This window comes from Aethalodelphis obliquidens, unplaced genomic scaffold, assembly GCF_003676395.1.
Source record: "Aethalodelphis obliquidens isolate GAN/ISIS:26980383/991018 unplaced genomic scaffold, ASM367639v1 scaffold87, whole genome shotgun sequence".
In the NCBI taxonomy this organism is placed as follows: Eukaryota; Metazoa; Chordata; class Mammalia; order Artiodactyla; family Delphinidae; genus Aethalodelphis; species Aethalodelphis obliquidens.
In genome coordinates, this window is record NW_020838031.1 from 4,171,932 (window position 1) to 4,194,253 (window position 22,322).

At 42.9% G+C, this 22,322-nt stretch overlaps 1 protein-coding gene across 8 annotated transcripts in view; it reads left to right on the plus strand.

The window, feature by feature from the left end:
• The first annotated feature begins 757 nt into the window (after positions 1 to 757).
• NTPCR (nucleoside-triphosphatase, cancer-related) overlaps positions 758 to 22,322 on the plus strand; it is a 36,550-nt gene continuing 14,985 nt past the window's right edge. For 2 of the 8 annotated variants that reach the window (XM_027094134.1, XM_027094133.1), the window contains exons 1-3: positions 763 to 916; positions 6,824 to 6,986; positions 7,462 to 7,558. In XM_027094134.1, the coding sequence (XP_026949935.1) occupies positions 883 to 916; positions 6,824 to 6,986; positions 7,462 to 7,558 (294 nt within the window). In that variant the 5' untranslated portion in view covers positions 763 to 882. Of the gene's footprint in view, positions 917 to 6,823; positions 6,987 to 7,461; positions 7,559 to 16,232; positions 16,254 to 16,833; positions 16,904 to 22,322 lie in introns of all 8 variants that reach the window. The other 6 variants (XM_027094130.1, XM_027094129.1, XM_027094132.1 and 3 more) reach the window with 6 other exon arrangements.

Sequence of the window (22,322 nt, forward strand, 5' to 3'; positions counted from 1 at the left end):
CTGAAAGAGTTTACAGGTAACTCTGGCCCAAAGCCATTGCCACTTCATTTCATGGGCTGAAACCCCTCAAGTGGTGAAGTGAGGGGGGAGGGGAAAGCCACTTAATGCTTTGCACAGGGAGATCCAACAGCTGGGTCTTGCATTGGTTTACATTTATCGGATGATGACAGGAAGGGAAAATTGGTCTTCACGTGCACGGTTGAAGATGGGCCTTTAGAAACTGCCGAGGAGTTTCAACAATAACAACAACAGCAAAAAAGCTCGAGATGCTCAGGGCTCGCCCAAGATCAATCACTCCGAATGTCTGGAGTTGGAGCCCAGGCATCGAGCACTTTTAACCAGTTGATACTACTCTGCCGTCACGGCTGACAACACTGGGTAAATAGTTCCAATCGGTAGCAAAGCCTCCTCCTTTGGGGAAGGCTTCCAGGGACCAAGGCTCCTTCAGAAGGGCTGATCCCCGCAGCCCGGGGGAATTTCAGCTCGCAGGTCCCATCCGGGAACAGAGCTCGGGCAACGGCGCCCACCTTGGAGCAGGATTGGTTTAGTAACACGCTCTCACGCACATCTCCTCGCAAACACCCCACGTAAGTTCAACACCGAGGTTGGAATACAGGGACGCGCAGAAGACGGGACCACTATCCTCCCACCCTAGACGGGCGGACGCCGCTCGCGGGGACCGGGGCTGAGAGCGGAGGGCGCATGCGCGGGCCGAGGCTGAATAGGGAGAGCGCATGCGCGGCCGAGAGGGCGGTGCTTCCGGCCGGCGGAGGTGGGGACTGCGGCGTTGCGGGGTGGACTCTGGGTCGCGACCCCGACCCCTGCCCCGTTCGGCGACTTCGACCCCCACCCGGGCCGTTACCCCCACCCGGTCATACCCGTATGGCCCGGCACGTGTTCCTGACGGGACCCCCAGGTAACCCCGCCCGGGTCTGCGCCTCCGGGAGGCCGAGGGGTGGACGTGAGGGGTGCCCGGGCTGGGGGCGGTCCGGTGCTTTGGGCAAGGGGCTCCGGCCGGTGGCCTATAAAATTCCCCATGTAAGTTACACGCTTGGTGGTCTGAAGCCTGCGTGTTTTTCCCGGAAAACGTGACTGTGAGTCCATCAGATGAGTGAAATGAGGCCAACTACAGGAGAACAGGAACCAGCTGTGATGGGGTCGCCCCCGGCCTTCGGTCTTAAATATTAAATAGCAGGGGCGGCGGCAGCAGTAATAACTCCCGCAGTTGTGAAGTTGTGATGGACACGAAAGGTATTTCAGAATCTCTGCCACCACCGCGGTGGAATCGAAGGTGTGTGGTTTCTGTCGATAGTTACACGTGCTCCTAACCTGCACTCATCATGAAAGGAAGAGCGGGATTTCAGTTGCAGGGTAGTGAAACTAAACATGCTGCCGTGTTCCCCATCCACGTTCACCGACCCACTGAATTCCCTCCATGAGTGAGGCCGCAGGTTAAGAGCTTTGGTACCTACAGGGCACCGCCCACCCAGGGCCTGCGTCTGCGTCTGTCTCTTCTAATGCAGATCCCTCAGCCCTCGGGCTGTGAAGGTCTCACCTTTGAAAGGAGATAGTGTGCTTTCAAATGAGAGTCTGGGGGAGGACATAGATGCCTTTTAAGCCAAGATGCCGCACGTGGATAACTCATTATTGAAAGAAGAGGCAGAAAAGTTGTAGCAGCATCAGATACATTAAGGGGAAAAAAAAAAAAAAGATGGGCCTAAGCAGAAAGTGATTTCTTCAGCTTCCTTGCAGCTTTTCAAGTTAGCTGTGGGTTCAGATATCAACCATTGCTACCCTGGGCCTGAAATTCTCTTTCACTTTATTTTAATGATTATCGTTTTTAGCCTTCAGGAGCAAAGGCTAACTTAATATTGCAGATTCTGGGATTTTATTTTTACCAGGCAGTGGGGGAGTGCTGAGGAGGGAGGTGTTGTGAGAAATTTCTGATACCCAGAGGTAAAGGACCATCTTCTGAAAGTTGATTTGTCAGTCCTTTATTTGAAACTTGGAATGCAGTTTTCTCAGCAGGCTGGCCCCAAGACATCGATGTGTTTCATAACAGAGGTGGCTTGTTATTGTGATGGTACCTGGCTGCGTCCCGGAGGTGGGTGGGGACAGAGGCTCGCCTGGCCAATACTGGTTCTTCTTTCTGTTTCCTTCTTCATAAAAGTTTTATGTACATACACATAATTGGAAGACTCATTCCTACAGTATAGCTCTCTTAAGCCTGTCCTCAAACCCACTCACCTTCTCTTCCTCCTAATCTTCATAACGCAGTTATCCTGTAATTTTAATTAGCTCAGTGGTCAGTGTTTACAGTATTATTAGCAAAAGCTAATCACAGAAGAGCCTTGGAGTAATCTATCATTTCTTTTCCCTTTGTGAACAATTTTTTTTTTCTCTTTGGAGTTGTTGTCTAATGTTGTTTTCTCATTGACTTAGTTTCTTTCTCTCACCAACCCAATCCCAAACTCTGCCGGCGGTCTAAATCTCTACGTGTTCACAAATGTAAAATTGATAGCTAGTGGGAAGCAGCCACATAGCACAGGGAGAGCAGCTCGGTACTTTGTGACCACCTAGAGGGGTGGGATAGGGAGGGTGGGAGGGAGACGCAAGAGGGAGGGGATATGGGGATATATGTATGCATATAGCTGATTCACTTTGTTGTACAACAGAAACTAACACAGCATTGTGAAGCAATTATACTCCAATAAAGTTGTGTAAAAAATAAATAAATATAAATCAATCAATCAATCTCTACACGTTCAGACCATCGGGTAAGGTATCTTCTCAAAGAGGTCACTTTTTGTTTTCTACACTGTCAGGGCCTCACCCATGTGTCTTTGGCACTTAGCATTTTTTCCAGCTTCCAACTATAGAGCCTCTGACCCATCCTGGAGGGCTTTCTCTGGTCCCTGGAGCCCACTCTGCCTGCACAGGGCAGGCCTGAGGGCCAGGGAATGCCTTCTCTCAGGAGCAGCCTTGACCCATGATAGATGGAAGTGAGCAGGTAAACTCCTTACTTCCTCACCCCTCAGACAGGAGAACTCGGAGCCTTGGGTCCAGAACTGTGTCCTAGGATTTCCCAGTGGGATTAAGCTACCCACAGTGGTAACTTATTTGATAATGCGATTATCTTCCTACCAGCATGTCGTCTTGGGGTGTTGCTTCCCAAATTAAACTGCCTGTATTTGAGTCTTTATTTCAGGGTCAGCTTTATGGGAGAACCAGAGCCAAAATAATTCTGGAGCTTTCTGACCTGTTCTTGTCTGTGCGTGGTGTGGACCTTTCAGCTTGGGGTCTCCTTCTCACACAGGCCACTTCTTAGCCAGTGTAGACAACACTAGGGTAGTAGCTTAATTAACGGAGGTGAAAAATTCACCGGAAGATTTCTGGAGCCGAAGAGGAAGAAAGGGACTTGAGCCCAAGGCCTCCTCTTGCTCTATAATGTTCTCCCTCACAGATCGGACCCACAGTGTCCCCTTTTGTTGCAGCTGTTCCATTTTGTATTTTGCATAATGTAAATAGCTTTGTTTTTTCTTAAATTAATAGTAATAACCACTCACTATAAGACCAAAAAAAAAACCAATGAAATCAAGAAAAATTTTAAAGAAGTGAAATCACATGGGTTTCCAACATACAGAAATAAATGCTGTAAACCTTTCTGTGTTCTCAACATTTTCTTCAATAAACATATGCATACTTCACTTTTTTTTAAATTGAGGTATAGTTGATTTACAATATTATATAAGTTTCAGGTGTACAACATAGTTATTCACAGTTTTTAAAGATTATACTCCATTTATAGTTATTATAAAATATTGGCTATATTCTCTGTGCTGTACAGTGTATCCTTGCAGGTTATTTATTTTATACATAGTAGTTTTTAACTGTTTATTCCCTGTCTTGCCCCTCCTACCTTCCCTCTCCCCACTGGTAACCACTAGTTTGTTCTTTATATTTTTCTTTTTTGTTATATTCACTAGTTTGTTTTATTTTTTAGATTCCATATGTAAGTGATAACATACAGTATTTGTCTTTCTCTGACTTATTTCAGTAAGCGTAATACCCTTCGGGTCCATCCATGTTGCTGCAAATGGCAAAATTTCAATCTTTTTTATGACTGAGTAATATTCCATTGTATATATGTACCACATCTTCTTTATCCATTCATCTGTTGATGGAAATTTCCATATCTTGGCTGTTGTAAATAATTCTGCTATGAACATTGGGGTACATTTATCTTTTCAAATTAGTGTTTTTGTTTTCTTTGGGTATATACCCAGGAGTGGAATTCCTGGATAATATGGTAGTTCTGTTTTTAGTTTTTTGAGGAACCTCCATACTGTTTTCCACAGTGGCTACATCAATTTACATTCACATCAATAGTGTACAAGGGTTCCCTTTTCTCTACATCCTCACCAACATTTGTTATTTGTGGCCTTTAAAAAATATAATGGGGCTTCCCTGGTGGCGCAGTGGTTGAGAGTCCGCCTGCCGATGCAGGGGACGCGGGTTCGTGCCCGGGTCCGGGAAGATCCCACATGCCGTGGAGCTGCTGGGCCCGTGAGCCATGGCCGCTGAGCCTGCGCATCCGGAGCCTGTGCTCCGCAACGGAAGAGGCCACAACAGTGAGAGGCCCGCGTACCGCAAGAGAAAAAAAAAAAATATATATATATATATATATATATATATATATATATATATACATACACATATATATATAATAGAATACTACTATGTGTGTCTGCTGTTTCTTTTTTTATTTTTTTTAAATTTATTTATTTTATTTATTTTATTGTTTCTGGCTGCGTTGAGTCTTCATTGCTGCACAGGCTTTCTCTAGTTGCAGCAAACGGGGGCTACTCCTCATTGCGGTGCACGGGCTTCTCATTGCGGTGGCTTCTCGTTGCGGAGCACAGGCCCTAGAGCTTGCGGGCTTCAGTAGTTATGGCACACAGGTTCAGTAGTTGTGGCTCGCGGGCTTAGTTGCTCCGTGGCATGTGGGATCTTCCTGGACCAGGGCTCAAACCCGTGTCCCCTGCATTGGCAGGCGGATTCTCAACCACTGTGCCACCAGGGAAGCCCTGTCTGCTGTTTCTTAACCTGCTTCTTCTCCATATATTATTTTCATACACTGTGGTCTGTTTTCCATGCTAACCAGTAAACTGTTTCCATAGGTAAAGAGTATTCTCTTTAATAATGGCTGCATGAGATTCCTGTGTGTTTGTGTCATTACACACATGATACCATAATTTAACAGTCAGCATTACAGATCAACATTAAATTGTTTCTGTGTTTTGCACAATTACGAAGAATGCTGACGTGAACATCCGGTTCCTTGTATCTCTGTACTGTTGTCAGATTCATTGCTGAGGATGAATTCCTAGCTGTGGCATTGCCGTGTACTGTGGTAGAAATGGCCCTTCGGGAAAGTCCCAGCTTACACATCCCTCAAGGCCGCTTGCCTTCATTAAGCAGATTCTTCAGCGACTCCTAAAGCGGCGGTTACCAAAGGACAGAGCTGGGGTCACGACCCTGCGTAGTTCTTTCCTAGTCACGGGAGCGTGGGCTGCTGCTCGTGTTCCAGAAGGCCATGTGCCACTGTTTGCTAGTGTGAAGTCTGGAGGAGAGATGCTTTAAATGACAGATCGTATTTTATTTCAAGGAAGGTTAAAAGGCCCGTTGGGGATCCCTGATGGCTCTGGGCAGCCATAGAAATAATATGATTTGCAACCCTGTTGTATTTCAGAATAGCTCTGTTACAGACCTTTTTGTCCCCCTTTTTTGGTAATCATGATGCCATTGACTTTAATCTGTATGGGAGCAAGTCTCCTATAAACAAAGTCATGGTGGCAGATGAAGGCCCCTGTTAAAATGTATGGTCCTTCCTAGGTGTGTAACCGTGGCCAAGTTACCTAACCTCTCTGTGCCTCAGTTTCTTCATCTGTAAAATAGGGACAAGGATGGTAACTGCTTCAGAGGGTGGTTGTGAGAATTTAACCAACAAAATGCTTGCGAGGCATGCGAGACCAGGGCCTGGCTCCACGGTGTCAGTGATTAGTATCCTTATGTTACTTGTAAACACCCAAGAGTTAAGCCGAGTAGTCCAGGGGCCAGGCTGGAAGGAAAGGTGGGGGTCCTGGGTGTGGAGGATGGGCAGGTGCAAGTGCACAGCCTGTAATCTGGGAAGGGGTTGTGGGCAAGCAGAAGGAATGCCTAGTAACACTCCAAGGGGCGGCCACCCTGATGGGATTGCTCTTGTGGAAAAAGTTGAAAAACTGCCATTTCTAGTGGTGTTCGTGGTATTTAAGAGTCCTGCTTTCGGGACACATACAATGTAAGTTTGTGGAGGACTGAAGTGAGGTTCCCACTGTTAAATGGTGGTCCAGAGTGTCTTAAAATCCTAACTTAAAGCGTGCAGCCTTTGACCGAAGCTTGACCAGCTTTACTTTCTAGGGGAAAAAGTTTGCTCCCCCAAGGAGAGTAAACCTAGGAGAAAGTAGAAGCTTGTCTCCTAGGATGTAAATTGCACTTGAGATTTTTATCAGCAAACCACTCACCTGGTTCTGGGATGGTGTATGTGACAAAACCAATACTGTTTCAGAATTTAAAAATAAACTTCAAGATACCATTCATATTTTTATTATGCTTGTTTCTACTTGAAATTCAAGAGTTTTAACACCTGGAGCAGTCAAAATTAAGTGACATTAACATTCATAAAATCCATTTGCAGCCTGTTTCTCTCCTCCTGGTGATTCCTGTGCTCCAGCAAAGCAGTGGTTCCTAATGGGCTTTTTTTTTTTTTTTTTTTTTTTTTTAGGGGTTGGAAAAACAACGTTGATCCAGAAAGTCAGTGAAGTTTTAAAGTCCTCTGGCGTGCCTGTCGACGGGTTTTATACAGAAGAAGTCAGACAGGGAGGAAGAAGAATAGGGTTCGATGTTGTCACGTTGTCTGGCACCCGCGGACCTTTATCCAGGATTGGGTACTGCAGCTTCATTTCCGTGGTGTTTTATTCTCCCTGGGCCCAGGGCTGAGCCAGGTGATCTCTTCTATCTTGAAGAATCCTGAGCCTTTACGGATTTCTTGGAAAAAGAAAACAGAGGTTGAAATCATCACATAAAAAACAAAGTTGAAAATATCATATTCCACTTAGAACGTACTCCACTGAGTAGTAAGCTCTTCTCACTTGGTACTTCGTAGCCCTGTTTCTCACGTCACTCTTCTAAGATAGGTGACGTGCCAGCTCCCCGAAGGCAGCTGCCGGGCCGTGGGTGGTGGTGTGCCCCCCGGTGTTAGCCCTGCTCTCAGGAAAGGGTGTGGAATCAGGTCAGCTTTGCTCACTGCCACTTTCTGTTTGGTTTAGCACACGCAGAAGGCCAGAGGCTCAGTGGAGTAGCTAAAACCCAGAAATCAGTAGAGGGGTCTTTCGACAAAGGATGTACTATCTTTTCTTTCAGGTCAGAGCTTCCGCCTGGAAAGCGTGAGTGCTGTGTTGGGCAGTATGTGGTGGATCTGACTTCCTTCGAGCAGCTGGTGCTTCCTGTCTTGAGGAACGTGAGTGCGTGTTTCTGGTTTTTGAGCCCGTTTGTTCTCCAGGCCTGGTGGGAATTGCTGGCTTTCGCTCTTATAGAGAGGCCAGTTTTGCATTTACAGCTTAAAAGTCTTCAATTGATTGAGCCTTAGTAAGGATATGCCACATAATTTACTGTCACTCCAAACTACAAGTAAACTCCTTGTTACAGAAATTCAGCATATGTAAGTATTTTACATTGGGAGGGCTCTGATGCCTAGCTACCATGGTCCCCAAAGATGAGTCTTTCCTCTGCTTTCCCCTTGTGTATATCTTAACCCTGTTTTCACAGCACAGCACATAAACATTTAGGAAGGTAAAATGTCATATGAACATAATGGTAAGCACGTAACACATTATATCACTGTATTACCTGTATTTTTTTAAACAGCTTTATTGAGATATAATTCACATACCATACAGTTAACCCATTTAAAATATACAGTTCATTTTTTTCTCAAGTATTCATAGGATTGTGCAACCAATTAACACAGCCTAATTTTAGAACATTTTTGTCATCCCGAAAAGAAACCCCACACCCATGAAGCAGTCTCCATTCCTGTGTGTCCCCAGCCCCTGGCAGGCACTACCCTGCTTCTCTGTCTGTAGATTTGAGGATTCTGGATATTTCCTAGAAAGGGAATGATACCATATGTGGTCTTTCTGTGCCTAGCCTGTTTCACTTGGCCTAATATTTACAGGGTTTATCCACATCACAGTGCATATCAGTGCTTCGTTCCTTTTCATGGCTGTGTAATATTCCATTATATGGATATACCATATTTTAGTTATCTACTCTTCAGCTGGTGAACATTTGGATAAGTTTCTACTTTTTGGCTATTATGAATAATGCTGCCCTGAACAATTGTGTCCAAGTTTTTGGGTAGACATCTGTTTTTAGGTCTCTTGAGTATATACCTACGAGTGGAAATGCTGGGTCATGAGGTAGTTCTATATATAACTTTTTGGGAAATGACTAGAGTGTTTTCCAAACTAGCTGTGCTGTTTTACATTCCTGCCAGCAATGGATGATGGTTTCAGTTTCTCCACATCCTTGCTAATCGTTACTGTCTTTGTAACTGTACCCCTTCTAGTAGGTGTGAAGCGTTGTCGCACTGTGTTTTCATTTGCATTTCCCTATTGACCTACTGACGTTGAGCATCGTGTCATGTACTTATTGGCCATCTGGATGTGATATGCAGGTATACAGTTGGCTCTCCGTGTCCATGGGTTCCATGGATATGGAGGACCATTGTGCCATTTTATCTGAGGGACTTGAGCATCCGTGGATTTGGTGTGTGGGGGAGGACCCTGGAACCAGTGCCCTGCGGATACCCAGGGACGACTGTATTCATCAACTCTGTAGTTGTCTTTACTTTCTTGATGTGATGACACAAATGTTTTTATTTATTTATTTTTTAAAAACTTTTTTGGCTGCATGGCGCGGCATGCAAAACTTCCCCCATCAGGGATTGAACCCGTGCCCCCTGCAGTAGCAGCACAGAGTCTTAACCACTGGACCACCAGGAAAGGCCACAAATGTTCTTAGTTTTGAAAAGTCCAGTGTATCTATTTTTCTTAATGTTGTTTGTGCTTTTGATGCTTTACTAACACAGTTTCAGGAAGATTAACTCCCATGTGTTCTTCCAAGAGTTTTACAAATGCATTTAGGCCTGTGGTCTGTTCTGAATTGATTTTTGTATATGTTGTAAGGTGTGGATCGAAAGTCATTCTTTTGCATATAAATATCCAGTTGTTTCAGAACCATTTGTTGACAAGACTATTCTTTTTCCACTTAATTGTCTTGGCACTCTTTTAGAAATCAATTGACCATGAGTATAAGGATTGATTTTAGATTTTCAATTCTATTCTGTTTATCCTCATGTCAGTTCCATCTATTCTTATATCAGAAGCACACTGTTTGATTACTGAAGCTAGAATTTTGATAGAGATTGTATTGAATCTATAAATCAATTTGGGGAGTATTGCTATCTTAACAATATTAAATCTTTAGATCCATGAACATGAATGACATGTCTTTTTATTTACTTAGAGTGTCTTTAATTTCGTTCAGCCATGTTGTTTTGTAGTTTCCAGCATATAAGTCTTATGCTTCTTTTTAAAAAATTTATACCTTACTATTTTATACTTTTTGATGCTATTGTAAATAGAATTATTTTCCTAATTTTATTTTTGGAATGTTCATTACTAATGTACAGAAATACTGTTGATTTTTGTGTATAGACCTTGTATCCTGCAAACTGTTGTCAAACTAATAGTTCTTTAATGAATTCCTTAGAATTTTCTAGTTACAAAATGATATCATCTGCAAACGGGGATCATTTTACTTTTTCCTGTCCACTTTGGATGCCTTTTATTTTGTTTTCTTTCCTAACCGCCTCAGCCAGAAGCTCAGTTCAGTGATGAATAGAAGCGTCGCAAGTGGACCTCCTGGTCTCGTTCCTGATCTCAGGAAGAAAGCTCTCATTCCCCCGCCGTCACGTATGATGTTAGGGGTAGGTTGTTTGTGGACGGCTAACACCAGGTTGACGATGTTCCTTTCTGTTTCTAGCTTGTGGTTTAACATTTGTTTTTTAAAGTGAAGAAGTGTTGGGTTTTGTCAGATCCTTTTTCTGCATTTATAGCAGTGATTATGTGATTTTTATTCTATATTATATTAATATAGTATATTACATTCGTATTTGGATGTTAAACCTACTTTGTTTTCTTGAAATAAATCCCTCTTGGTCATGGCATACGTATATTTCTTTTATATGTTGCCGGATTCTGTTTGCTAGTATTTTGTTGAGGATTTCTGCATCTACATTCGTAGGGGATGTGGACCGTAGCTCTCTTTTCTTGTAGTATCTTTGTCTAATTTTGATATCAGGGTAATCGTGGTCTTGTAGAACGAGCTAGGCAGTATTCCTTCCTCTTCTAATTTTTGGAAGAGTTTGTAAAAGACTGGTATTAATTTTTCTTGGAATGTTTGATAGAATTCACCAGTGAAACCATGTGGGCCTGGGTTTTTCTTCATAGGAATCTTTTAAATTATGAATTCAATTTCTTTATTTGTTATAGGTCTGCTGATTATTTCACGTTGAATCAGTTGTGGTAATTTGTGTCTTTTAGTAATTTATTGGACCGTTTCATTAGATAGTAAGTTATCTAATTCGTCAGCATACGGTTGTTTATATATTCCCCTGTAATCCTTTTTATTTTGTAAGGTCTGTGGTATTTTCCCTTCTTTCATGCCTTTTAATTATTTAAGTCCTCTCTTTATGGACTTCAGTAATAGTTAAAGGTTTGTCAATTTAGTTGCTCTTTTCAAAGAACCAACTTTCGGTTTTGTTGACTATGTATTACTTGTTTTTTGCATTCATTCATCAAATATTTATCAAATCCCAGATATACAGTCAGGAAAAAAACATGTTTTCTACTCTCCCCAAACTCTCATTCTAGTGGGAAATGTAGACATTAAACAAATAAATGTATAATTGTCATTAATGCAGCCAAGAAGAAAAGCAGGGTGCTGTGAGAGGAGGAGGAGGAACTGACTTTAGATCTGGTGACCAGGAAAGAGCTCTGAGGAGGTGACGTTTGGATGAAATGAAAAGATCAGAGGGCACCATCCCTTCCGGGAGGGAATCCTGGGGTGTTGTATGGGGGTGTCTGGGAGAACGTCACGGATGATAGAAGCAGAGACACCGAGGCCGGGGGCCCTGGGCAGGAGCAGGTGGGGGAGGTACGGTGGGTGAGCCGGGTAGAGTCCCATGATGCAGGGTTTTGTGGCGCATATTAAGGAATATGGGTTTTATATCATCTATTATAGACTCACACCATTGATTTATAATACTGTCGTGAAGATTGAAGAGTATGGACCTGTCTCAAGAGGCAATTCTTTATCAACTTTGCGGCGGTCTCCGTCGTACCAGCAGTCGAGTCCAAGGTCCTCCCCGGGGCCCGGAAGGCCGGCTCTGTCCGGGCCTCCTGCCCTCCGTCCTCCCCATCTCCCGCCTGCCGGCTCAGCCTGTTCCCCTCGTGCCCGGCCCCCAGCCTTCCGCCCTTGGCACTGCTGTTTCTGTGGTTGGCAGGCTCCTCATATCTTGGCCTCTCTGCTCATTCAGGGCTCAGCTAAAAGGGGCGGTGAGGGCTTTGGCAGGTGCCAAAGCTTTGGCTGCTGGAAAGGTCAGGTTTGCCTGCTGAGGGCAGCTTCTGACTCCCGCGGCCGGCGGGATGTTGCACTGTGTTGGTAGCGGCTGCTGCCCCTCCAAGCCCACCTGCTCCTTGGCTTCGCCCCCCCTCGCCTGCTCCCCTCACCTTTCTTCCTGATTTCTTCCTCTAGGAACTTTCGTTCCCTGCACTGGGGACTCTCGTGCCTGTTGTCTTGTGCGGAAACAGTCAGGAAGCATGATATTTTTCTCTCTAGTTCTTTTCCCGTCAAATACCTACCTCTCTACTTAAATGCTCAAGAAGCAAGTGAAATACTTCAAATCAAATTCCAGATGATGACTCTGGCTTTGGGTACTGGATCCAATAAAGAATGATTTTTACTCACCTTGCTTAGAGCAGACAGTCCTAGGAGAGCAGTGTGCACATACGGCCTTGACGTCTATCTGCAGGATTATATAAGAAATCGTGTACTGACCGGAATAAGAACTTGAATCTCTTTTTTTTCTTAGTTAAAAAAGAAAGAAAAGCAGACTCTTCCAATATTTTATACTTTGATTACCAAACCCAGACTTTCAACATTCTAGGTAGGAAAATTTCCCAGGCTGCAGGTTCGTATCCATGGGTTTCTTTTCTGAAGCAGAATTTTTTCTCCCATCTCATGTATTTTACTGGGGACAAAGAAAGGAAAAGGAATTAGTGTTTTACCTTTATACTTAAAAAAGAAAGAAAGAAAGAAAAGAAAGTTTAAGTAACTAGGCAACAAAAATAGGATATTATAGAGAGACAGGTTTTATTATTGGCAATTGGAATGACCGACTAAAGTAAGCTGAAAGTTTTAGAAACCACATTTAGGCCGGTGACAGCCTTTATTTTTTTGTTGTTTTTTTAATTTTTTATTGAAATATAGTTGAGTTACAATGTTGCATTAATTTCTGCTGTACAGCAAAGTGACACCATTATATACATATATACATTCTTTTTTACATTGTTTTCCATTATGTTTTATCCCAGGTTATTGAATATAGTTCCCTGTTTTGTATAGTAGGACCTTGTTGTTTATCCATCCTTTATGTAATAGTTTACATCTGTTAACCCCAAACTCCCAATTCTTCCTTCCCCCCCTCCCCCGTCCCCCTTGGCAACTACAAGTCTGTTCTCTATGTCTGTGAGTCTGTTTCTGTTGTGTAGCTAAGTTCATTCGTGCCATATTTTAGATTCCACATATAAGTGATATCATATGGTATCTGTCTTTCTGACTCACTTCACTTAGTGTGCTAATTGCTAGGTCCATCCATGTTGCTGCAAGTGGCATTATTTCGTTCTTTTTTTTATGGCTGAGTAATATTCCATTGTGTATATGTACCACATCTTTATCCATTCATCTGTCAGTGGACAGTCATGTTGTTTCCATGTCTTGGCTATTGTAAATAGTGCTGCTATGAACATAGGGGTGCATGTATCTTTTTTTTTTTTTTTTTTGCGGTACACAGGCCTCACTGTTGTGGCCTCTCCCGTTGCGGAGCACAGGCTCCGGACGCACAAGCTCAGCGGCCATGGCTCATGGGCCCAGCCGCTCCGCGGCATGTGGGATCTTCCCGGACCGGGGCACGAACCCGTGTCCCCTGCATCGGCAGGCGGACTCTCAACCACTGTGCCACCAGGGAAGCCCCGCATGTATCTTTTTGAATTATGGTTTTGTCCAGATATGTGCCCAGGAGTGGAATTGCTGGATCATACAGTAACTCTATTTTTAGTTTTTTTTTTTTTTTAAAGGAATAGACTGCCCTTAAATATAATAGTGTTTATTTATTTTTACTTGTTGACAGTTTGCTTTATTTATTTATTTATGGCTGTGTTGGGTCTTCGTTTCTGTGCGAGGGCTTTCTCTAGTTGTGGCAAGCAGGGTCCACTCTTCATAGCGGTGCGTGGGCCTCTCACTATCACCGCCTCTCTTGTTGCGGAGCACAGGCTCCAGACGCACAGGCTCAGTAATTATGGCTCACGGGCCCAGTTGCTCCGCGGCATGTGGGATCTTCCCAGACCAGGGCTCGAACCCATGTCCCCTGCATTGGCAGGCAGATTCTCAACTACTGTGCCACCAGGGAAGCCCTATTTTTAGTTTTTTGAGGAACCTCCATACTGTTTTCCGTAGTGGCTGCACCAACTTACATGCCCATCAACAGTGTTTCAGCATTCTCTTTTCTCCACACCCTTCCCGGCATTTATTATTCGCAGATTTTTTAATGATGGCCATTCTGACCAGTATGAGGTAGTACCTCACTGTAGTTTTGATTTGTATTTCTCTAATAGTTAGTGATGTTGAGCATCTTTTCCTGTGCCTATTGGCCATCTGTATGTCTTTGAAGAAATGTCTATTTAGGTCTTCTGCCCATTTTTCGATTGGGTTGTTTGTTTTTTTGTTGTTGAGTTGTATGAGCTGTTTGTATATTTTGGAAATTAAGCCCTTGTCAGTCACATTGTTTGCAAATATTTTCTCCCATTCTGTAGGTTGTTTTTTTGTTTTGTTTATGGTTTCTTTTGCTGTGCAAAAGCTTGTAAGTTTGATTAGGTCCCATTTGTTTATTTTTGTGTTTATTTCTATTGCCTTGGGAGACTGACCTAAGAAAACATTGGTATGATTTATGTCATAGAATGTTTTGCCTGTGTTCTCCTCTAGGAGTTTTATGGTGTCTTGTTTTATATTTAAGTCTTTAAGCCATTTTGAGTCTATTTTTGTGCATGGTGTGAAGGTGCGTTCTAGCTTCATTGATTTACATGCAGCTGTCCAGTTTTCCCGGCACCACTTGCTGAAGAGACTTTTTCCCATTTTATTGATATATTCTTGCCTCCTTTGTTGAAGATTAATTAACCATAGTGTGTGGGGTTTTTGTTTTTTTTTTTTGGTGGTGGCTTATGGGATCTTAGTTCCTGGATCAGGGATTGAACCCCGGCCCCTGTCAGGGAAAGCGAGGAGTCCTAACCACTCGACTGCCAGGGAATTGGGTAAGTGTGTAGATTTATTTCTGGGCTCTATTCTATTCCATTGATCCGTATTCTGTTTTTGTGCCAACACTACGCTGTTTTGATGACTGTAGCTTTGTAGTATAGTCTGAGGTTTGGGAGGGTTATGCCTCCAGGCAGGTGAGAGCCTTTAAACAGACAGTGGGTTAGCTTCTAGTGCCCAGGGTATATGAAAACACAAACTCTGACAATAAGTTAAGGAATATCTATTAAGTGCTTCCTATGTGTGAGAAATTTCACTATCGTTGAAAAATATTTTGAGTTGTTTTTTTTAGGTACTGTGAAAAACATAAGAAAAATTATTCTTTGGGCCAGCAGGGCCATGCCTGTGGGTTGGGGAGTAAGAATGGGTCTGGGAGCCGAAAAGCAGCAGCCTGAGGCCAGGCAGAAGCCAGCCTGCTGTGGGGCTCTTGCTGCTCTTCCCCAGGCAGGAGTGGAGGCCAGCCCACCACCATAGGCACATGGGAAATCGACACAGAATAGATGGTAAACATTCTAGACTCAGTAAGGCTTTTAGAAAGCCCTTGTAGACTTTACTATTGTTGATTTTTCTTTTCATTCCATGGCTACGTCTTCCCTCATTTGACAACATTTACTGTTTTCTTGAGTATTAAAGTTCTACATACTTAAGGTAGAAAATATGTAAAAAGTATAAAATAAGAAAAGAAAATATGGATAACTCAGTCTTATCACTGAGTTAACCACTTTTAGCATATTTTGTTTCTGCCCTTTTTCTATACCTCGTTTCTTTATTATAGTCATCCAAAATTGGGGAAAATGCCAAATATAGTTCTATAGGTTTGGACTTTTTCATTTAATACAATTGAGTGACATGGGAATGGTCTCACAACATGATAATCTTCAAAACTGTGATACTTTGGGAATTCCCTGGCGGTCCAGTGGTTAGGACTCCATGATTCCACTGCAGGAGGCATGGGTTCAATCCCCGGTCAGGGAACTAAGATCCCACAAGCGGTGCGGTGTGGCAAAACAACAACAACAACAACTGTGATACTTTAATGATTGCATAATATATGGTGGTATGGATTTCCATCTCTGATTTAACTGTTACTCCCTCAGTGTCGGACATTGAATTTATTTATCACTGTTGCAGGTAACTTTGCAGGAAGCCCTCTTTGTGGATCATCCTTAATCCAGCCGTGACTGTCTCCCTGTGGGGGACCTACAGGTGGAATACGGGGTGGAGGGGTGTGAATTTCCAGGGTGTTGCTGTGTGTGTGTGACAGTTGTGTCACTTTGCACCCCCTGCCATGTGCATGTGTGTTTCTCTTGCTGCACTTCTGCCAACACTGAGCACTATACTGACTTTTGATACTAAAACACGTTGCTTTGCTTTGATTTATCTTTTTAAAGTACTAATGAGGTTAAAAGTTTTTCAGTTGTTTTATTGGGTATTTTTAAGAATCTAAGTTGTTTGTTCATTTCCGCATTTTTTTCTTTTAGCTTAAAGAGATCTTTTATAAGGTAAATAACTTTTTTTATTTTTATTGATTCTCTTTCTCAGTTTGTCGCTTTGGTGATTTCCTTTTTTTTTCTTTTTTAATATTGAGAAAGTCTGTTCCTATTCCAAGTTAATATAAAATTTTTTACCTATATGTTTCTTCTTCTGTGTGCTTTTTTTTTTGACATTTTTTTAATCCATCTGGATTTATCTGGAATGTAATATTCAATGAGACTCTCAATTGATTTTCTTCCAAATACTTAGCTGGTTTTCCAAAACCGTCTGTTAATAACTCATTTCTCATTAGTTTATTATGCTGCATTTATTATATTAAAAAAATACCTGTGTGTGTATAATGTTTTAGGATTGTCTGTTCTCTTTCGTTGATCTGTTTGATGCTTGCATCAGTACTCTGGTAATTACTTGTATTACTCTTCTTCAAAACAATGTCTTATCCGTTCTTGTTTGCTTGTTCTTCCAAATTGTGGCAATGTTGGTGATAATAGTAATGGTGGTGGTAAAGTTACTGAGTTCAAATTATGCTTCAGACACTAACTCATTTAATCCTCAGGACAACACTGTCACTGTTTTCCTGTTTTACAGATGAGGAAACTGAGGCATAGAATAGAAAGTAATTTGCCCAATGACAAACAGCTTATAAGCAGCGGTACTGGTATGAACTGTAATCTGTTACAAAAAGTCTTGTATGAAGTGACTGGAATTATACAAAAATATAGTTATTATAATATAAAGAACATCCTAATCTTCCAGACAGTCTTCATTCTCTACAGCCAAAACAGAATCTCTCTCTCTTTCCGTTTCTTTTTTAAAAATTTTTTGTAAGGTTATTCATAGATCTTTTGTATTTTCTGATGCTGCTGTAATTAAGATTGCTTTTTCAGTTTTCTAATGATCAAGGCTGTTAGGATAACGCTGGCCTTTTGCATAATGGTCTTTTTGACAGCCACCTTGAACGCTTTATTAGAATTTGATGCAGTATAGGATTTAACATTTTGGTTGGTTCCCGGTGTATCTCCTACTCACACAAAACGGTAACAGCAGATTATAAGGTTGTGAAGAACAAGAGACGTCTACTCAAAGCCTTATTTTTTAGGCTGAGCAGTGTCATTTTTTATAAAGATCCGTGGAAGGGATAATGAGCTAGAACCAGAATACCCACTGAAAACCCACACGCTTGGTTGCGTTTTTCTGTTTTGTTCAAAATATGGCTTTCAGTGCATATCCTTTCTGAGAGAGGATCTGCTTTTGATTCTGAAAGAAGAGTCTGCTTCAGATCTTTGAAACTTCATTTGAAGGTGTGAGATCAGCTGTCCAGGGAAAGGTTCTTTTTTTTAATCCCTTGACCTGGAAAGGCCACTTAGCATTTCAGGCCACTGAGCTTTAGAAAGAATTTAGAAAAATCGAGTCAGGAGCCGTTCTTGAAAGGCTGACAAGAGCCCAAGCACTGCTTTAGAATCTCCTTCACTGTTAGCAAGCCTGGCGTTCGCTTCTTGGTTCCGCCCCACGTTCTGATTCTGTACCTCACGATCACACGTACGTATTACAAGATCAGCAAGGGGAATTAGAAGCTATCTGGTGCAGACCTGGAAAGTAAAAATTTTTCAGTGAAAGCATTCCTGCAGTGAATCAAAATAGGAAGAAGAACTGCAAGCAGCGTATAAGGTTGGCTCCTTAGTTCACCGTGCAGGCTTTGTCGTGGCCACCCTTCCGGTGATCTCCCGGGTTCCACCGGGCAGGTGGGCTGCTCATCGCTTCCCACTGCCGGCCGGGGTGCAGTTCTGTGCGGTTAGATGCCAAGCCCGCTGCTGCCCTGGGTTTCCTCTCCTTCGCGTGACTCTTCTGCACCCCCTCCCAAGAAGCACGGGGAAGTCACGTGCTCCGGAAGTGTGCCTGGAGAAGGATGTGTGTGACTGGCCTTTCTTTCTCCCTCTGACCACCCGCTCTGTCCTTCCTCCTGGCCCTTGTCCTGTGCACATCGGTCTGAAGCCCTGTGCGCCGTCAGAAGGAAGCTCTCATGCCAGGAGTTGGTGCTTTTCTTGAACCAGATACTGAGAAAGTATGCATGTGAGTGTTTTCTTTTTTTGTATTGAGTCTTAACTTTTAAAAACTTTATTTGGATATAATTTTACTCTTAGAGAACCTTGTAAAGATAAGGATAGTGCAAGACCCCCTGTGGACTTGGTATCCAGAGTCACCTATTTTTAACATTTGCCCTGTTTATTCCCTCTCTCTTCTTGTGTGTGTGTGTGTCTGTATGTTTGTATAAACATATAAATTGGGGGAGGACCATTTGAGAGTATGTTGTAATCATCACAGTACTTAAGTCCTAAATGTGCAGTATTTTTCCCGAAGCGTAAGGATATGCTGTTACATAATTGGCACAGTTGTCAACCTCAGTCAGTTTACTGAGAAAATCCTTTGATCTACCCTACCCCTCATATGCTGGTTTTATAAGTTGACTTAACAGTGTTGTTCGTAACATTTCTTTTCCTTCAGTCTAGAGCCAGGCATTACCTTTAGTTGTCGTGTCTTGATAGCCTCCTTTAATGTGGAACATTTCCACAGTCATTTTTTTTGTCCTTTGTGACAGTGACATTTTTGAAGAGTGCAGCTCTATTTTAATAGGATGTTCCTCTTTTGGGGCTTTCTGATGGTTCCTTGTGATTGGGTTCAGCTGGAATTCTGTAGTGTGTGGTGAGGCATCCTTCCTGGCCTCTCATCTGGAGGCATGTGATGGTTGGTGATGGTAATTTGATTACCCGATCAAGGAATTGACCAGTTTCTTCCCTGTACGTTTATTCTTTTTTTCCTTTGAACTAGTAGCTGTGAGTAGGGAGCTGTTTATGACCAAGCACATCCTCCTCAGCACAATTTCTCCCAGTTAATTTTTCTAATTTATTTATTTGCGGTACGCGGGCCTCTCACCTCTGTGGCCTCTCCCGTCACGGAGCACAGGCTCCAGACGCGCAGGCTCAGCGGCCGTGGCTCACGGGCCCAGCCGCTCTGCAGCATGTGGGATCTTCCCGGACCAGGGCATGAACCTGTGTCCCCTGCATCGGCAGGCGGACCCTCAACCACTGCGCCACCAGGGAAGCCCTTTTCTAATACTTTATAAACTTTATTAGGTTATCTTAAGATAATAACTTTCTCTTGAGTCTTCAACTGGAAAGCAAATTTAGCTACCCCGTTTTGAAATACTTTCTATAGCAAGGTGAAACAAACATAAAATCACTGTACATTCAAAAACTGAACAAGACAAATCCATAAAGATTGATTTTTCCCTGATCTAAGCTGTACTCCTCTCCTCTCTTTGTATCCATTTACCTCATTAGTTAGAAAAAAAAAGTCGTCACCATTTCACTGTAGCAAAAATTATCAACTTTTATCTCCTTCAGAGAATTTCTAATAGAAGGTTATCAGGCATCAAAAATACCAAACTTTTATCAAAAGCTTAAGTAGTGATTAAAATTTTTACTAAGCAATTGAAATTTAAAAAAAACAGTTATTGTAAACACCGTCAGCTGATAAGGAGGATTTAGAAGGTAGTACAGGCATACCTCGTTGTCTTGTGCTTTGCAGATACTGCCTTTTTTTACAAACTGAAGGTTTGCGGCCTCCAAGCATTCAAGTGAAAGGAAGAGTTGCACGTCTTTTCACTTTTCAAAAGCTGGAAATGATTAAGCTCAGCGAGGAAGGTACGTTGAAAGCCGAGACAGGCAGAAAGCTATGCCTCCTGTGCCAGTTAGCCAAGCTGTGAGTGCAAAGGAAAAGTTCTTGAAGGAAATTAAAAGTGAACACACAAATGATAAGAAAGCAAAGCACCCTTACTGCTGATAGGAAGAAAGTTTTAGTGTTTGGAGAGAGGATCAAAACAGCGACAACATTCCATTAAGCCAGAGCGTAATCCAGAGCAAAGCCCTAACTCTCTTCAGTTCTTTGAGGGTTGAGAGAGGTGAGGAAACCGCAGAAGAAGAGCTTGAAGCCAGCAGAGGTTGGTTCATGAGGTTTGAGGAAAGAAGCTGTCTCCATAACATGAAAGTACAGGGTAAAGCCCCAGGTGCTGATGCCCAAGCTGCAGCAAGTTCTCCAGAAGGTCTAGCTGAGATATTCATGAAGGTGGCTACACCAAACAACAGATTTTCAATGTAGAAGAAACAGCCTTCTGTTGGAAGAAGATGCCACATAGGACCTTCATAGCTGGAGAGGAGAAGTCAATGCCTGGCTTCAAAGCTTCAAAGGACAGGCTGACTCTCTTGGTAGGGGCCAGTGCAGCTGGTGACTTGAAGTTGAAGCCAGTGTTTATTTACCATTCTGGAAATCCTAGAGCCCTTAAGAATTATGCGAAATCTACTCTTCCTGTGCTCTGTACGTGGAATAACAAAGCCTGGTGACAGCACATCTGTTGACAACATAGTTTGCTGAATATATGAAGCCCACTGCTGAGACCTACTGCTCAGAAAAAAAGATTCCTTTCAAAATTGACAATGCACCTGGTCACCCAAGAGCTCTGATGGAGAAGCTGGAGATTCATGTTTTCTTCATGCCTGCTCAGAAAACATCCATTCTACAGCCCATGGATCAAAGAGTAACTTCAACTTTTAGGTCTTATTATTTAAGGAATATATTTTGTAAGGCTATAGCTGCCAGAGATAGTGATTCTTCTGATGGATCTGGGCAAAGTCAATTGAAAACCTTCTGGAAAGGATTCACTGTTCTAGATGCCATTAAGAATGTTCATGATTCATGGGAAGAGGTCAGAATATCAACATTAACAGGAATTTGAAAGAAGTTGCTTCCAATCCTCATGGGTGACTTTGAGGGGTTCAAGACCTCAGTGGATGATCCAGTGATTCCACTTTTGGAGGTTCATCCTAATGAGAGAGTCAAATGTGTGTATAAGGATATTCTGTGCAGCGTTTTAATAAAAGCCATAATATTGAAAAAAAAAGACCTCAGTGGAGGAAGTAACCACAGATGTGGTGGAAACAGCAAGAGAACTAGAAGTGGAGCCTGAAGATGGGACTGAACTGCTGCCATCTCAGGATACAACTTTAATGGATGAGGAGTTGCTTCTTATGGACGAGCAAGAAAAGAGGTTTCTTGAGATGGAATCTACTCCTGGTGAAGATGCTGTGAGATTGTTGACATGACAACAAAGATTTAGGGTATTCCATAAACTTAGTCGATAAAGCAGTAGCAGGGTTTGAGAGGATTGACTCCGATTCTGAAAGAAGGTCTATGCTGTCAAACAGCCTTGCCTGCTGCCGAGAAATCATTCATGAAAGTAGGAGCCAATCAATGCGACAGACCTCATTGTTGTCTTATTTTAAGACATTGTCATGGCCACCCCACCCTTCAGCAACCGCCGTCCGGATCGGTCAGCAGCTGTCAGCACTGAGGCAAGACCGTCCACCGGCAAAAAGATTACTCCTTGCTAAAAGCTCAGACGATGGTTAGCAGTTTTTAGTAATAAAGTATTTTTTAATTAAGGTACGTACATCGTTCTTTTAGACATAATGCGATTGCACACTTTTTAGATGCGCCAAGAAACTAAAAAATTCATGCGACTCACCTTAGTGTGATACTGGCTTTATTCCGGGTGCCTGGAAGCGAGCTCCGCATCTCGCTGAGGTAAGCCTGTGCACATTGGGATACCCGCTCCTGTCTTCTCTACTGTGTGCAAAGAGGTGAGCTCCTGGCAGAGGGTAGAGGCCCCTTCACCTGCAGGGCCATTCTCTGTACGTGAGAAAATGAGGTTGGTGATATTATTGCTCTGGGACCCCAAATAGGTAGGGTTTTTTGAGTAATACAATTAATCCAAAAAAATAGCGTTTTTGTGGCTATACCTCTGTAGGGCCCTAGAAACTAAGGCACTCTTCCTTCTCTCATTGGCGAGAAAAGTGGTTTCTTCATGGTGAGATGACTTTCTGGGACTCAGTTCTTTCCTTATTTCATGTGGAAACTGTGCAGATGGAATTGCCTCCGGTGGGTGGCAGAGGCCATGGAGTTGGGTGATACCGGGTCAGCCTCCCCAGCCCTGTCCCTTGGGAGCTCGGGGACTGGATGAGTCA